The 17,376-nt window shown below is 41.1% G+C and overlaps 1 protein-coding gene across 29 annotated transcripts in view; it reads right to left on the bottom strand.

The window, feature by feature from the left end:
- Window positions 1–793: 793 nt before the first annotated feature.
- The window catches only part of svila (supervillin a), a 279,438-nt gene continuing 262,855 nt past the window's right edge, over window positions 794–17,376 (bottom strand). For all 29 annotated transcript variants that reach the window (XM_072253924.1, XM_072253940.1, XM_072253926.1 and 26 more), the window contains 7 exons: window positions 16,833–17,040; window positions 11,853–11,986; window positions 10,617–10,772; window positions 9,149–9,292; window positions 7,222–7,343; window positions 6,965–7,120; window positions 794–1,786 (listed from right to left, as the gene is read on the bottom strand). In XM_072253924.1, coding sequence (XP_072110025.1) covers window positions 1,700–1,786; window positions 6,965–7,120; window positions 7,222–7,343; window positions 9,149–9,292; window positions 10,617–10,772; window positions 11,853–11,986; window positions 16,833–17,040 — 1,007 coding nt within the window. In that variant the 3' untranslated portion in view covers window positions 794–1,699. The remainder of the gene's footprint in view (window positions 1,787–6,964; window positions 7,121–7,221; window positions 7,344–9,148; window positions 9,293–10,616; window positions 10,773–11,852; window positions 11,987–16,832; window positions 17,041–17,376) is intronic.

Raw genomic sequence — 17,376 nt, 5'->3', positions numbered from 1 at the left:
GTTTAAATTTCCTCTGGTATGTAGGTGAGCGGTAGGATTTGTGGGACAACTGACGAGATTTAGGAGAATAAAATTGGTTCCAGTAGGTTTAGCATGAAGATGGAAGCTTGATAGTCGGTATGGCTTTGAAGGGCTAAAGGGTTTGTTTCTGTGTTGTATAAATCTATGACCCTGCGACTCTAATTTCCAATTTAGAACAGCACACAAACAGTTGGAGGAACTGAACCGGTCAGCCAGCATCTGTGGAAGGAAATGGATAGCCTGTGTGTTTTGGGTCAGGACCCTTCATCGGGACTTAAAGATAGAGGGGATAAAAGGGTGGAGCAAGAGCTAGCCAGACAACAGGTGGATTCAGGTGATGGGGATGACAACACCGATTGGATTCTTCATCCCTTGTGACTACCACCTATCACCTCCCAGTTTCTGCCTGACCTGCTCAGTTCCTCCTGCTGCTGATTCCAGCATCTGCAGTCTTGCATGTGCTCCCAATTTAGAAGTCTCCCTGGAGTTTTTGAAGTAACTGCTTTGCTTCTCTCATAGTCTTCTCAAAACTCATGACCACTTTCCAAGCTTATTGACTTTTGAAGGCAAAGTTTGCCTCTGATATTGGAACCGTATGCCAGGGGTATTTCACCAAAGCCACCAAGCAAGGCTAAGTTGGTGTTAGCTCCCATATAGTCATGGGAGAGAGAAATAGAGTGCTGCTGATGACAGTATTCAACTGCATGAAGAGTTCATCAAAGGAGTCAAGCTGGCTTCACTTGTCAACTGTTCTGATATAAAGGTGTGAAGGAAACATACCCAGGGAATACAAATCCATTCGTCAACTTTTATTTTTCTAAACTGTATCACAAAGAAGTTTGTTAGGCTGATGAATATTAGAAATAGAGATGTTTAAATCTCCAGCATTACAAGTTAACTGAATGAGGGAGTTCCTTCTAAACACCTGCTTCCATCAAAATTCAGACATCTGCTATGTAGTATAAACTGTACACAACAGCAAGGCACTATACATTTCGTAGATTCACATAAAAAGTTACTTGATTTGCGCAGTTTTCCCATTACTTCATACCATAAATACACATTGTCCATAACAGTACTGAGTAGTACTGAGGGCATATTTCACTGCCCAAAGTCAACAGCATGATTATCAGGATGCAAAAACAAAAACACTTGCTTGTGGCATCATCTTGTTCCAACTAGCTATTGTAATTTCTGGTTAATGCAAATGTCTTCTAGAATGAATATAATGTCATTAACAATTAAATATTTAGTCATTAAACTGTAGTCACTTTTCATGTTGTATTATATAAATATAAACTCTTTATGATTTACTATCTGCTACACACAAAGTAACACTTTACAAAATATATTGCCTTCAAGATATATAGGCAGGACATGGCTGAATAGCATCTGTTGCTCATAAGTGCATTTTGAGGTCAAATGCATATGACAGCACTATCTCATTATGTCAACACTGTTAAAACCCATAGAGCCCCCCTCAACATGCAGAAACGGATGAGATTGCCCCCAATCCCTCCCCGCCCCACAAAAAAGGCATCACTGCCCTGAATGTGCAATTTCTTTGTTTACTGTGTTCCACTGACCAAACCACAGATGTCAAAATGATCTTCTGCGAAGTCTCCATTATTAAGCATGTTGCGTTTCCAAAAATAAAATGTTCAGTACAACAAATTGCTCAAAACAGTCCTTTTTCTTTCTTCAGTTTAACTTGTTTCCAGGAGGGCAGGACACTAAACTCTTCTCTTGTCATTTCGAGTGCTTTCTGTAAAGGAACATATTATTGCGTTAAACTTGATTCACTTACTAGTGTAATGGTACATAATATTTCCTAGCTAATGAACTAGAAACATTAAAAAGGGACAGTGAAGACAAAAAGTAAACTATAAAACAAAGGACCAATTCTAACACATTGTCTGACAGATGAATAGTGGGTAACTTCAGACAATTTCCCCCTTCTTCAAAAGGCAGGTTGCTCTCATCAGGATTTAAACCAGAACGTTGTAGTGTGGAACTAAAACTATACTTGGTTTCGAGTCCTGCCGTATAAATAGAAAATGCAGATATATTGAAACTGCTTCTCTTTCCATTGACACTGCATGATTTATTGAGAGTTTCCAGCATTTTCTGTATTCCAGATTTCTACATATGCATTTTTATTTTCATTCAGCTCCTACAGTGTTGAGCAAGAAACCATTTGCTGGAAGAACTCAGAGGTTTGAGCGGTATCTGTGGGAGGAAAGTCATGATGGATGTTTCTAGTCAAAATTCTACATTTTGGCCAAGTTGATATATCTTAACAAAATTGAACTACAGCTGTTATCATAATGTATTTAATCTTTAAAAAAATGGATCACCAAATGCACAGTGAAGGTATAATTTGGTTAGTACAACTTTAATCTCTTTGTAAAGACTTCTAATCTAATTACAAGTTTTTGAAGCAAGGGCTGTTATTTCACCTTTAGTCCATTGAATATGCTGTCCTAGTACAATAAAATTATCCATCCTACTTCTCCATTCTTTCTCCAGGTCCTGCAAATTATTTTCCTCAGATGTCTGTCCAATTCCCTTCTATGCAAATCTTGATTGATTCTTTTTCCACCACCTTTACAGCAACTATGTCCTAGATCATAACTACTCTGCTTAACAATCTGCTGGAGGAACTCCCCCTCATTTCGTCTTCACTAAACACCACCCCCCAATGAATGTAGCAGACCCTTCAGCCCATGAGTTGTGCCAAACTAACTAAACTCATCACTCCTTATTAATTTAATCTGTTTCACCTGCATGTTGGCCATAATCATCACTTCTGAACATATTTGGGCATCTAAGAGTCCCATAAATGCTGACATGTACCTGCTTTCACCACCACCACCCACTGTGTAATAAACTTTCCTCATACATCTCCTTTATATTTTACTGCTCTCACCTTAAACAGGTGCCCTCTAATACTAGACATTCCAATTTCAGGAAAAAGGTTCTAGCTGTCCACTCTATCTGTGCCTCGCTTGACTTTATAAACTCCTATCAAACCAAACTAAGAAAATTTGTATGTGGTGGAAATCCAAAGCAACACACAGACACACACACAATGCTGGAGGAACTCAGAAGGCCAGGCAGCATCTGTGGAAAAGAGTAAACAGTCAACATTTCGGGCCGAGACCCTTCATCAGGTGGACATGTATCATGTGGCAGCATGATGATATAGCAATTAATATTTTTACATATAACCTGTAATGAATTATTGAAACAAACAAGAATGCTTAATCAATTAATTTTGTATGTGTGAGTAATATGAAATACACAACACAAGCAGTGTCCAATTGTGGGGTGGCGGGATGAGAGATGGATCGGAGAAGGGATTGATCACCAACTGGAAGCACGGGCCTTCCTTGCAGGCTGAGCAGCCATTTTCTGCAAAGCAGCCTCACCATCTGCACTTGGTTTCCCCAATATGTAGGAGATCACATCAGAATACAAAACACTTCACTGACAGAAATGCAAGTAAACTGCTGCCAGACTTGGAAAGGACTGTTTATGCCCTTGAATGGTGAAAAGCCACGAAGTTAAAGGGCAGATGCTGAATGTCCTGAGACTGCATGGGGCAAGTGTTGTGAGAAGGATGGTTGGTACGGATGGAAAAGTGAGCCAGGAGGAAATGGAGGAGACTCTTTATCTAGTCAGATCTCAACCAGCCTCATTGCATTTCCTTTTAGAGGTTAATGGCTTCACAATACCCAAGGCGTTGCACAAAAAGGGTATTTATGGAAGAATGGCAAGGAAGAAGTCCTGGCCAAAAAGAAAGCATATCCCTGCCTGTAAAGACTTTGCAAACTGTCACTTAGAGATACCATAAAGATGAGGAAGAAAGTCTAGTGCTTGGATGAGATTAAAGTGGAATGTTTTGGACCCAACACTAAGTGGTACATGTGGTGTAAATCTAATGCTGTACATCAGCCAGGTAACACCATCCCTACTGTAAAACATGGTGGAGGTAGCATCATGCAATGGGCAAACACAAGAAAATCTGCAGATGCTGGAAATTCAAGCAATACACACAAAATGCTGGTAGAACATAGCAGGCCAGGCAGCATCTATAGGAAGAGGTACAGTCGACGTTTTGGGCTGAGACCCTTTGTCAGGACGAACTGAAAGATGAGATAGTAAGAGATCTGAAAGATGGAGGGGGAGGGGGAGATCCAAAATGATAGGAGAAGACAGGAGGGGGAGGGATGAAGCTAAGAGCTGGGAAGTTGATTGGCTAAAGGGAAACAAAGCTGGAGACATGGTAGAAAGAAAGGGGGAGGGGAGCACCAGAGGAAGATGGAGAGCAGGCAAGGAGTGATTGTGAGAGGGAAAGAGAGAGAGAAAAAAAATGCTATGGGGATGCTTTTCAGCAGCAGAGACTGGAAATCTGGTCAGGATCGATGGGAAGATGAATGCTACTAAATACAGAAATACAGAAGGAGAAGATGGTGGCGTGACAGCAGCGCGCGCGGCCTCTCTGGTGAATGACATCTGTAATCTGTCAAGTAGGGGACCATGCACAATTCTGATTTGATGGAGATGGACGTGAGAGTACGGAGGAACATCTGGAAAACTTCTGAAATGCCCGCTTCGCTGCCGCTGCTACTGTCTGGTAACCGGAATCTCCGGAGCAGAAGGCCCCGAATCCTCGGTTTTGCTTGTTTCAGCGGCCGGGGCTAGGTCGAAGGCGCTTAGGAGGCTGTATTGGAGGGGCTGGTCGGAGGCTCGAAGTTTTCGGATGGACGGACTCGGTGTCGGCTCCGGTCAGCTGCTTCCAAGGCATCGGTAAGTTGACGGTGCCTGGAGGTTTATGGCTCCCTTTTGCCGCCTGCTATCGGGGACTCGGGAACTTTGAGACTTTTTTTTAACCGTGCCCATGGTTTGTTCTTCATCAAATTATAGTATTGCTTTGCACTGTTGTAACTATATGTTATAATTATGTGGTTCTGTCCTGTTTTCTGTGATATCACTCCGGATAAACATTATTATTTCTTAATGCATGTATGCATTTCTAAATGACAGTAAAAAAGGACTGAGTGTTCTCATAATCTAATCTAATCCTGTTAGCCTCTGCCAAAATGCTTAAACTGGGAAGGAAGTTTGTCTTTTAACAGGACAATGACCCAAAGCACGCTGCCAAAACAACCATGGAGTGGCTTCAAATGAAGAAAGTTGATGTCTGTGAGTGGCCCAGTCAGAGTCCTGACCTTAACCTGGTCAAACATCTCTGGCAACACCTCAAGATTGCTGTCCACTGCTGCTTCCCAATTAACCTGGCACAGCCTGAGCAATTTTGCAAGGAGGAATGGACAAATCTTGCTCCATCATGTTGTGCAAAGCTAACAGAGACTTATCCAAAAAGACTGTAATATCTGTGAGAGGTAGTTCAACTAAATACTGAGCAAAAGGGGATGAATACTTTTGAAATGCAGACATTTCAGGTTTTGAATTTTTAAGTTTTCATGTTTTACAATTTCCCCTTTTTGGCGGGGGGGGCGGCTCTACAGGGAAAAAAGGAGCTTGTGATTCACAAATAAAAAATCTCAGTTAAATTGGTAAAATCCCTGGATGTTTTAAGTTACAGAGAAAGGAAGGATTGGAGAGAACAAAGGCAATGTACACAGACCAAGCAAACTTAGGTGATGCAAGTGGTGTAATAGGGGAGAGGATGGTGAAGGCTTGTTAATTACAGATGATCTGAAGAAAGCACAAGAAGAGGGAAATGAATACTGACATAGTACCATGCTGGAACTAGGAGTTGCTGAGGAATTAGAAATAAAAGCGACTGCCAGAAACACCCAGCCACTCAAGCACATATGGGGAGGAAAATTCAATAAAGGTTATAGTTTGATGATCTTACGTCGGAACTGACCAATTCTGACGAACAGAAATGACTAGTTGTCTGAATTTTTTGAATTTACAGTGGGCTTTATTGCAGGAGGGCTGATGATCAGCATGGGAATGGGTTAGATAAATAAAGCTTCAGGCAATTTAAAAGGATCTCCCTTAGAGACTGGAAGGAGGTGTTCTACAAAGTGGTCATCCAATCAACTTCTCCTGTCAAGATGTGATCACATTCTGACCACTTTCCCTGCCTTGGTGATTTAAATGCTTGTCTAGATATATTATGAGAGTAACTGACTCCATCACCGTTTTGATAGTGTTTCAGATCCTAACCACTCATCTTCCTCCCAAATGGCACCACCTCACGCTTACCAAGATTAACTCCTATCTGCTACTGCCCCAAGAACCAGGAGTCAAGGAGGGAGAGGCCCCCTCAGAATAATGAAACGGGAGGTGAGCAGAGGATGTCTGGCGGTGGAAACCCACTGAAGGTGGCAGAAATAATGGAAGACAATCAGTTGAACTTGAAGCAGATGGGGTGGACTGCAGAGGCAAAGGAGGACTCTATCCTTACACTTAATGGAAGAAGGGTGGGTGAGAGAACTAGTGTGGACAATGGACTGGATAAAGCTGTCAAGTGTGGTAGAAGGGAAATCACACTTAGGGATAAAGGAAGACAGTTGAGAATCACTGATACTATTATTAACCTTACATTTTGTAGTCAAACTTAATTCTAGCAATAATCCTCCTTTGAAGCAGTCATTACATGATTAGATTTTCTATAGATAAATATGAGAAGCAGACCAGTCTCTAAAGAGAAAGGCCAAGAATATTGAATCTGGTGTTGCAAGAAATGGAGCAATGGATTCAGCAAAGAGTTTGTTTCAACTTGAAGACATTTATGCAGGCAGGAGGGGGGAAAGTGGTGCACAGGATGTGATGGGAGTGTGAGGTGGAAAGAATAAAGGTATTTTTTAAAAAAACTGAACTTAGAAGCTTGTCAGCAGGTGTAGCACCTTTCACAGTGTGTCCATGCACACCCACCAGTTATTATAGAACAGGGGCAGCTTACCTGGAAGTCTTCATCAGTAAGGTAAATTTCAAGTTTTAGTGGATCAACCCCCTCTGGCAGAGGGCGGGCTTGCAGTTCTGCTAGGGGATACTGTGTCTGACACAACTTATGCAGTACGTCCTCCACCAAAATTATTTTATTGCAGACTTCAGCTTCCTTGGATTATACAAAAAATAACAGGTACCAAGATTAATTTTAAGCATCCTACATATACATCAGCTCAGCTATTTAGACACAAAAATGGATTAATACTTTACCTTTTCCGTGATCTCTGCAACGTCTTCCCTGTGTTCCCAGCTGGGAAACATATTAGTAAATGTCAGTGGTTCAAAACCCGCATGTATCAGGTAGGACTTTGGTGGCTTCTTGGGATTCTTTGCTGTCAAGCAATGGAATATCAATAGATGTTAGAATCCAATTATAACCAACATCACGAGATAAAATATTCAACCATGAAATTAAGGACCATTTAGTGAGTGTATATTGAAAAACGGTATCTATATTTTGCCTTAACCACACTCCAATACAAAATAAAAGATGAAAATACTGGAAACAGTCAGCAGGTCAGGCTGATCATTTCCATTATTTTCTGTGAAAAGGGACACAATTAACGTTTCAGGTGGAAAGATCTTGTCAGAGCTCTGGGTCTCTTCTCACATATGCCTCCACTATTTCCTCCTTCAGATTCCCAGCACTTGCAGAGTTAGGGTTATATTTCATTGCATTTTAAATCTATCTCTCTCTGGCTATCCATCCCATAGGATGATGATGGTTCCTTTCAGTCAGTTAGTGGGGTGGTACCCCACTCCTCAGGAACAGTGTGTGCGTGAATAGATTTTAGGTGAGTAGGGGGTTGCACAGGTCCAGGCCCACCCTCTCGACGTCCCCTCCCGGATCCAGTGGCATGGTGTGGTCCAAGACAGCTGGGGAAAGTTCTGTTGCAGTGAATGGCCAGACCAAGTTTCGATGCAAGGGATGCCCTTTCCACGTTTCACGGCACGTGTTTGCTAGATGGCCGTTGACCCTACGAAAGGGTTCATCCGCCCTTTGACAGGTCTTGATTTTCATCCTGCAGGGTGTCTGGCCACCCTCCTCAGCAGGCAAGCCTGGTGGGGGAGCTGGTTTAGTCGCTGACCACCCGACAGGTAGTACTGGGTTACATGGTACCAGTAGCGCTCAGACAAGTGACCTGAGTTCCTATAAATCTATAGGAACTCTGTGGTACACAGCAACTTGCATATTTATTGGTTCTTATGCTTAGTGCTGGTTGCATTTTTATTACAAATCTTCCTCTCTCTGTTATATAGACAATCTCTTTTTACACCAATTTCAACAGTGTTCCCATTTGAAAAGAGTGCAGGTACTTCGAAAAATGACCACCATTCTACACTTGGTTTTTCCGATATAGATGAGGCCACATTATGAGAACCGAATGCAGTCAACTAGGTTGGAGACATGGAAGGTTTGTTTGGTCCTTGGGTGGTAGTTGGGGGGGGGGGGGGGGAGGTGATGGGACAAGTTTTAAATATCCTACAATTGCAGGGGAAAATGCCAGTGGATGGATAGAGGTGGGTGGGAAGAGATGAAAAGAAATCTCTTCACCTAGGTGCCAAATCCTTGGAACTCATTTGGGATGGATAATTGGAGAGTTTAAGTCACAAATCAATATATCTTTGGTATGTGGAAGAAACATGGCAGATATAAACAGGACTTGTCTAGTTTTGCAGCAGCCAATCCTAAAACGGCACGGATACCAGCCATAGTACATTTTTAAAATACTGTTCTTTGCTTGATTACAATGAATGGTGCATTTGATTAAATAATCTATGAATCTTATTTTAACATTGATGAGGCACTTGACGTAGAAACGAGACTGCTGGTGCTGGAACCTCGACCCACTGAGCTGCCCCAGAAATCTGTGGTTTGCTTCAACCCCAATGTTTATTCTAGATACAATTAAAAAAAGGTAGAATTAATGTTCACACATTCAATGGTTCCTCTCACATTGCTTGGTTGTAAAGCAGATTATTCTCCTTAGAAAAGAAGAGAAGATTAGAGAAGAGGGGGGAAGGTTAAAAAAAAAAGCAGCTAAAGAGAAACCAACAATTCCCAAATACATTGAACGCAATAATTAAATCATTGACTTCCAATAGTCATTAGCAAGGAGTAATGTTTCAGGTGTACCTTTGCAGTATTGTAACACTGTCTCCATTGCACATTTCCGATCTGAGTCCCAACGGATCCGGGCAGACCCTGTAATTTCATTTTCTGTCGGCCACCAGCCCTGCCAGAGGTACACCTCGTGGTGATTGTCCACCAGGAACAACGCTGCACACAGATTATAACAGCATTTTATGTCAGTGTGCTAAAACTTTATGGAAACTTAAACAAAATAATCCCTAAAATCAATGATCTGGTCACTGAGATATGGAATTATATTTATTATTGTTATTATAGTGCAACCATTTGTTGAAAAAGTCTGGTGAAACTATTCACACTATTTAAATGTGCAAACAATTTTAAACCTTGTATTTCTCCTGAAAGGAATTGCATTATTTTCCATTTTTGGTTTTGAACCAATCCAATGCATTACAATAGTTTCTATGAATATTCTTAGCTTTATTTTAGATACAAAGGTTGCTCTTTAAACCGCCAAGAAAAATATAAACTTTTACACAACAAACCATGGAATATGACTTAAATAAATACTAGCTATATTATGTTAAAACAAGTTCAATTATTTTTTTAAATTGGATTCAAACGGTTCGTTTAGTGATTTTCAGCCAGTTACTGAAGACTGTTTTTAACTATGGTTTGTTAATAGTACTTTATCAAGCCAGATAATGATTTTACAATAAATTTGCTTTATATTCAACAATAAATTTAATTTGTAAAGGCAGTTAAATGCATTTTTAAAGGTTTTCTACTCTTGATTAATCTACACTAATTCAAACAATAGCAATAGGTGGAGTTCAGAACCTAAACATTCCAGTTGTTTTGGATACCCTCAGCAGCACGGGAAATAAAGCCATTTTTTGATTGCACTTCTTTGGGTGCTAAGAGTGGCTACTCTCTTCACAGAACACTCCAGATTACTTGCATTTACTGGGTCATGAATGCCTAACAGGAAAAATGGATCTTCCCAGAAATGAGTTCGATAAATGCAGTCAATTGTTAAAAGCCTTGTGTTAGCATAGGATCAGTCCTAGTAGTCTTTAGAAGCACCATGTAAAAACAACTTTACAAAGAGATTAAACTTCATCTTTATGATGCTTTCATTAATAGCAGTTCTTGTACTGCATCACATGAATACAAAGCTCAAAGTAAGGAAGATCAATATGGCCTCTGGTAGCAGTTCAGACTACATATGATCTACAGTATCAGTTCAATTTCCTATTTAACATACAGCAATCCCAAAGGTATTCAAGTGAAACTAGAAAGACCCATCCCCCCCCCCCCATCCTACAATGGCTCCTGCACAGCTTGTTTATCATATCTGCCCCCAAGGAGTTGTCCTTGTACATTTTCATTCCCAATTACTTAGAAGTCCTTTCACAAAGAGTGAATTGACACTACAACTTATTGATCATTAGGCTCCCAGTAAAAAATAAGTCATTTTGGCAGTTTAAATTCCCTGCAAGGAACAACTAACCTGGCTGTGGAGCAGTATAAAGATCTTCTTGCAAAAACGGCATTGAATTTACCATATCAGGATTTCTGGCAGGATACAAGTACTCAGTGGCAATGAATTCTCCAGATGAACTACTGAGGAGAAAGAGTCGAGGAGTAAAGTTGAATTTTCCGGGATCTGTGAACGAAAGTGTGTGTTTAGTTTTCAACCTTTCTCATTTTAAAAAGCCAAGGAAATCCTGAGCATTAGGTTAATGAAGGCAAGTGCACGTTTAGAGAAAAAAAACGTGAACTACACTGATATGTACTTCCAGCAAAAATCACCAAGTACAGATTATATTATTACTGACAGCAGGTTCTCAAAAGTGAGATGGAATTATTACTATTTTCAGCAATTTTATATGTCAGGATGTACTTTGCTGTCACCAAAACACCACTTTGAACCTCTAATCTTCACCTAAGCCACTGTAATGACATATTTCATTCAGTGCATGGTACTGGCAGTCTTCAGTAAGTTCAGAGCAGTGATTTGACGTCACGACCATGTGACAATGCCCTCTTCTGTACTGAAGTGTTGATTTTTGTTTCATTATACCTCTATGCAGCACTTTGAGCTATTCCATTTCATTAAGAAGTTCTATAAAAATGGAAATTATCACTGATTTGGAAATGTGACATCAAGCTGTAATTGAATGCACTGTGATCCTTATTATGGTATATTTAAAGTAATAATTCTAGTATATATGCAAACGTATTGTACTTAATAACTCATCCTACATTTGATCAGAATATAATTAAAGATCAATGTACTGCATATATCTGGTAATGTTCCAGATTTCAGCAAATTAATCAATTGTTAAACTCCTCACAACCAGTAACCCTCTGTATATCATGCCATGTTTTATATTGTGACCTGGGCAAATTTTTCTGCTCTTCTACATGCTGCAGACTGAGTTTGTGTGTTTTTGCCTCACACTAGAATAAAAAAAGAGCAAAAAGACTTTTGAACTCCTAAACACCATCAGTTTTGACCCAAAACATGAGCTGACTGATAAACTCTTCTCGGGCTTCCAGCCAGGTACTGGTATCGATTATAATCTACTTTTCGATGACAGGGATGATGTCTGAAGAAGATGGCAGAGCTTGGCATCAAAACACTGGTTCCAATTGATACCTGTACCTGGCTGGACGCCCAAGAGTTTATTTGTCACATACACTGGGAAAGCATCAGATCCTTTTTTATGAACAGGATGGTTACCTTGCAGCATGCAGTCGTAGGCTTTTCGATCTCTCCTGCCCAACGCTTCAAAGAACGCCACAGCCTCCGACCCTTCGTCACATTCATGTATAGTAACATTGCTACTACTGTGCAGTCCTGCCTCCAGTGGGCATCTGAATAAGGAAACATGGTTGGAAGCTCTGAGCTCTATTATAGTTACCATCTCACTGATCCAATTCTATTCAATTAACTAGAATATAGCCACATCAGAATGGAATCGTCACCTAATAAAGTACAAAGTCATTTTAAAAAATGGCATAGCATTTATATCGAGCCTTTTAAAACAATTCTTTGCGCTTGGCGATCTACAGGGCAGCACAGTGGCATACTTAGTATAGTCATAGCCCCAGTGATCTGGTTTCAATCACAACAGTGCTGTCTGTCTGGGGTTTGCACGTACACCCAGTGATGGCGTGGATTTTCTCCGGAAGCTGCAGTTTCTCCCGCAGATTGGTATGTTAATTGGCTACTGCAAGTTTGGCTTGGTGGTTGAGTGAGTACTGGAACCAGAAGAACATTAAAAGGAACGTGTGGAGAACAAAATGGAATTAGTGCAAAAGCAGTGTGGATGGGTGTTAGAGTCACTAGGCCAAAGGGTCAGCGTAAATGATGCTCGACTCTGATTCTACAGAGCACTGAGCAATCTTCATGTCATAACATAGAAAAAACATAGATTGCTTTAATAGTGGTGGTTAAGGGACAAACATTATCAAGACTTTACATTGTGGTCAGCACAATGCTTTATAGTACAGGTGACCCGGGTTCAATTCCAGCCGCCGCCTGTCAGGAATTTGTATGTTCTCCCCGTGACCGCATGGGTTTCCTCCAGGTGCTCCAGTTTCCTCCCACAGTCCAAAGACGTACCAGTTGGTCATTGTAAATTATCCGGTGATAAGGCTAGGATGAAATTAGGGGATTCTGGATGGCATAGCTCAAAGCGCGGGAAGGGGCGATTTCCTGCTGTATCTCAATAAATAAATAAATACTTGCATCTTCTCCTTCAAATAGTTGGATCTTTTCCATCTACCAGTGAGAGCAGATGGGAGCTCTGATTAATATTTGAAAAACAGCAGTCCTGACCACATTGCATTTGCTCAGCGCTGCACTGAATTCATAACATGAGGATTTTTGATTTAAGAAGTATTTTACAAAATGATGGAAGATAGTAAATTTATTATGATAGAGTATGATAGAGCAAAAATTAGTGGGAAGTTAGAGGACTGGGAAGTTTTTAAAAACCAACAGAAGGCAAATAAGAAGTCAGGAGGGAAAAGATGAAATATAAACTAGCCAACAATATTAAAGAGGATGCCAACGATTTTTTCAGAATATATATATTCTGGTGAGAGTAGATATCTGACTGCTGAAAAATGATGCTAGAGAGGTAGTAATGGGGGACAAGGAAATGGTGGACGATCTGGATATGTATTTTGCATCAGCCTTCATTGTGGAAGACACTGGCAGTGTGCCGGAACTTCGAGAGTGTTGGGGGAAAGTGTGAGTGCAGTTGCTATTACCTTGGAGAAGGTGCTTGGGAAGCTGATAGGTCACCTGGACCAGAGGGACTATACCCAGGGTTCTGAAAGATGCAGCTCTAGAGATTGTGGAGGCGTTAATAATGATCTTTCAAGAATCACTAAATTCTGGCATGGTTCCAAAGGACTGGAAAACTGTAAATGTCACTTCACTCTTCAATCAGGGAGGGAGGCAGAAGAAAGGAAATTATAGGCCAGTTAGTCTGACCTTAGTGGTTGGGAAGATGCTGGAGTCGATTGTTAAGGATAAGGTCTCAGGTTACTTGGAGGCAGATGATAAAATAAGCATGGTCTCCTCAAGGGAAATCTTGCCTGACAAATCTGTTGGAATCCTTTGAGGAAATAACAGGAAGTATAGACAAAGGAGTCAGTGGATGTTGTGTACCTGGATTTTCAGAAGGCCTTTGACAAGGTGCTGCACCTGAGGCTGCTTAATCACGTCATGGGATAAACCCATGAAATCCATTTAGAAAGTATCCTATTATTGGGCATCCAATGTTTTATGCATTGATTAACAAATTTTTGCAGTCACATTTTTTGTCTTTAATGGCATTATCACTTACTGAACATTTTATCAGTTGAATAACATCTGACTATAACCACATAACAATTACAGCACGGAAACAGGCCATCTCGGCCCTTCTACTCCATGCCGAACTCTTACTCTCACCTAGTCCCACCGACCTGCACTCAGCCCATAACCCTCCATTCCTTTCCTGTCCATATAGCTGTCCAATTTAACTTTAAATGACAACATTGAACCTGCCTCAACCACTTCTGCTGGAAGCCCGTTCCACACAGCTACCACTCTCAGCTCCCCCTCATGTTACCCCTAAACTTTTGCCCTTCAACTCTCAACTCATGTCCTCTTGTTTGAATCTCCCCCACTCTCAATGGAAAAAGCCTATCCACGTCAACTCTATCTATCCCCCTCATAATTTTAAATACCTCTATCAAGTCCCCCCTCAACCTTCTATGCTCCAAAGAATAAAGACCCAACTTGTTCAGCCTTTCTCTGTAACTTAGGAGATGAAACCCAGGCAACATTGGAGTAAATCTCCTCTGTACTCTCTCAATTTTATTGACATTTTTCCTATAATTTGGTGACCAAGCTACGAGCCCATGGTATTACAGGAAAGATACTAGCAGGGATAGAGCACTGGCTGATTGCAAGGAGGCAAAGAGTGGGAATAAAGGGAGTCTTTTCTAGTTGGCTGTGGATGACTAGTGATGTTCCACAGGGGTCAGTGTTGGGACTGCTTCTTTTTGCGTTATACGTCAATGATTTAGATGACGGAAGTGATAGCCTCTTAGCCAAATTTGCGGGTGATACGAAGGTAAGTGGAGGTAGTACTGAAGAAGCAGGGAGAGTGAAGAAGGACTTAGACAAATTAGGAGAATGGGCAAAGCAGTGGCAGATGGAATGCAGTGTCGGGAAGTGTATGGTCATGCACATCGGTTGATGGAATAAAAGCGTAGACATTTCCAAAATGGGGAGAAAATTCAAAAATCCAAGGTGCAAAGGGACTTGGGAGTCCTTGTGCAGAATTCCCTAAAGGTTAACTTGCAGATTGAGTCGATGGTGAGGAAGGAAAGTACAATGTCAGTATTCGTTTTGTGAGGACTGGAATATAAAAGTAAAGATGTAATGCTGAGGCTTTATAAGGCATTAAGTCAGACCACACTTGGAGTATTGGGAGCAGTTTTGAATCCTGTATCTAAGAAAAAGATGAGTTGGCATTGAAAAGATTCGAGAGGAGATTCACAAGAATAATTCCAGAAAGGGTTAACACATGTGGAGTGTTTGATGGCTCCGGGATTTCATTAAAAACCTTTGAACGTTGAAAGGCCTTGATAGAGTGGATGTGGGGAGGATGTTTTCTAAAGCAGGGGAGTCCAGGACCAGAGGCTTGGCTTCAGAATAAAGGGACATCCATTTATAACGGAGATGAGGAGGAATTTCTTTAGCCAGAGGGAGGTGAATCTATGGAATTTGTTGCCACAGGCAGCTGTGGAGGCCAAGTCACTGGGTGTATTTAAGGCAGAGTCCGATAGATTCTTTGTAAGTCAGGGTGTGAAAGGTTACGGGGAGAAGGCAGAAGGATGGAGTTGAGAGAGAAAATGGATCAGCCATGATGAAATGTCAAGAGCAGACTCGATGGGCTGAATGGCCTAATTCTGCTTCTATGTCTGATGGTCTAAAACAATACTTGTAATTTACTAACAGATAAAACTAATTTCAGTAAAAAAATCTTGCGCACCACTCCTGGTGTGTTTAGTAATAACAATAATAATTTATCTTTTAAACATACCCCAAAAACAATTCATCTCTTGCACCCAAAATGACATAAAATCTCCAATTAAAGGCTGTGAGATACAAGTCACAATACCACAGCTGGATGATAATTGGTTTGAATTCAATGCATTAGTTAAGCAGCTGCTTAATTTTCCAATAATATCAGCTAATCTTGACAGTACGTTTTGACCAGCTGTTTAACTGTGCATAAACAGCTCGTGCTGCAAACCAGATTGCTAACACTTTGGATTTCAAAAGTTATTTGGAACTGACCAGAACTTGGAAGTAAGCTAGGCATATCAACCCCGGCATCAGCACCAGGTCAGAGGATTTCCTAAACTGACTTCATAAAGCATGGTCACAGACAGCTGTACAGCCAAGTTATTGGATATATTCATGCGGAGGTTGATAGGTTCTTGATTATCAGGGCATCCAAGGTTACGGGAAGAAGGCAAGAGAATGGGTTTGAGTGGGATAGTGAATCAGCCATGATGGAATGCCACAGCAGATTCGATGGGCTGACTGCTCTAATTCTGCTTCTATGTCTTATGGTCTTAAACATCTCTTATTTAAAAGGCTGAAATAAGGACACATTTGCACACCTATCACCTGCCACTGACTTAAAATCATTCTTTGCCATCTCATTCGATGAAAGATCAGTGGCCTTGGATAGCTGTTTTTCACAGAAGACTACCCTCAGCAGATACTGATTTATTTCAAGTTCCTAGCATTTTGCTTCTGCATTATAACAACAGTAAGCATCAGCCCACCATTGTTACTTCATCAGACACATGAGGGACAAGTGTGGAATTTCATCATTCCTGAACCTCTGCCTCCCAGCACACATCACCTTACCATGGTATAATTTCTCTACCTAATAAAGTTGCGGAAGCACCATTAACAGGTAAAGGCAGCTCTCACAGTCTTTATAAGCCTACTGGGAATGCTTAGTAAAACAGACAGCCACTGAGAGCTTTAAATAAGGATGCTGTTTCCTTCCGCAAAGAAAGCTTATAAATACAGTGGGGCAGCTTGAAATATTGTGTTCAACAAAAGTTTGAACTGAGTATAATTAATCCACGTAACACTCGGTGTTTGAGAAATATTTGCATTGTCAGCTTTACTTACAGTTCTTTGATTTTGCTTGCTTCAGTCCTGCCTACTTCCTTCGTGTGTGGTTGTGCTTTACAGCCGTGCCATAGATAGATGACTGCCTTGGTGACGTTCAGCAGAATCATTGAGGTCCTGGATCTCAGGCTGCTGCAATGACAAGCGACTTCAAGCAGATTCCCTTCCATTGGAAGCTCTCCCCGCACACAGTACAACCGCCAGTCACCTACAGAGGGCAGCATCAGAAAATCCATCACAATCAGCATTAATGTCAGTCCGACCCTCAGTGCTCCAGGAAACTCTTCCTACCTCAGAAAGCTGGGGAAGATTGTAAGCAGAGTCCACAGAAAGCTGTAGATTAGCCACACACACACACACACACACACACACACACACACACAGAGTAGCTCCTCTAGTCTTATTTATTTAGAGATATAGGACAGAAATAGGTCTACCCAGCCCAGTGAGCCCATGCTGTCCAGTTCTACCCATGTGACACTTTAACCTGCAAAATGTGGGAAGAACTTGGAGCATCTAGATGAAACCTACGTGGTCGCAGGGA

The sequence above is a fragment of the Mobula birostris genome, chromosome 3 (genome assembly GCF_030028105.1).
Source record: "Mobula birostris isolate sMobBir1 chromosome 3, sMobBir1.hap1, whole genome shotgun sequence".
In the NCBI taxonomy this organism is placed as follows: Eukaryota; Metazoa; Chordata; class Chondrichthyes; order Myliobatiformes; family Myliobatidae; genus Mobula; species Mobula birostris.
The sequence above is the reverse complement of the archived record's forward strand: the minus strand, read 5'-3'. Positions and strand labels throughout refer to the sequence as shown.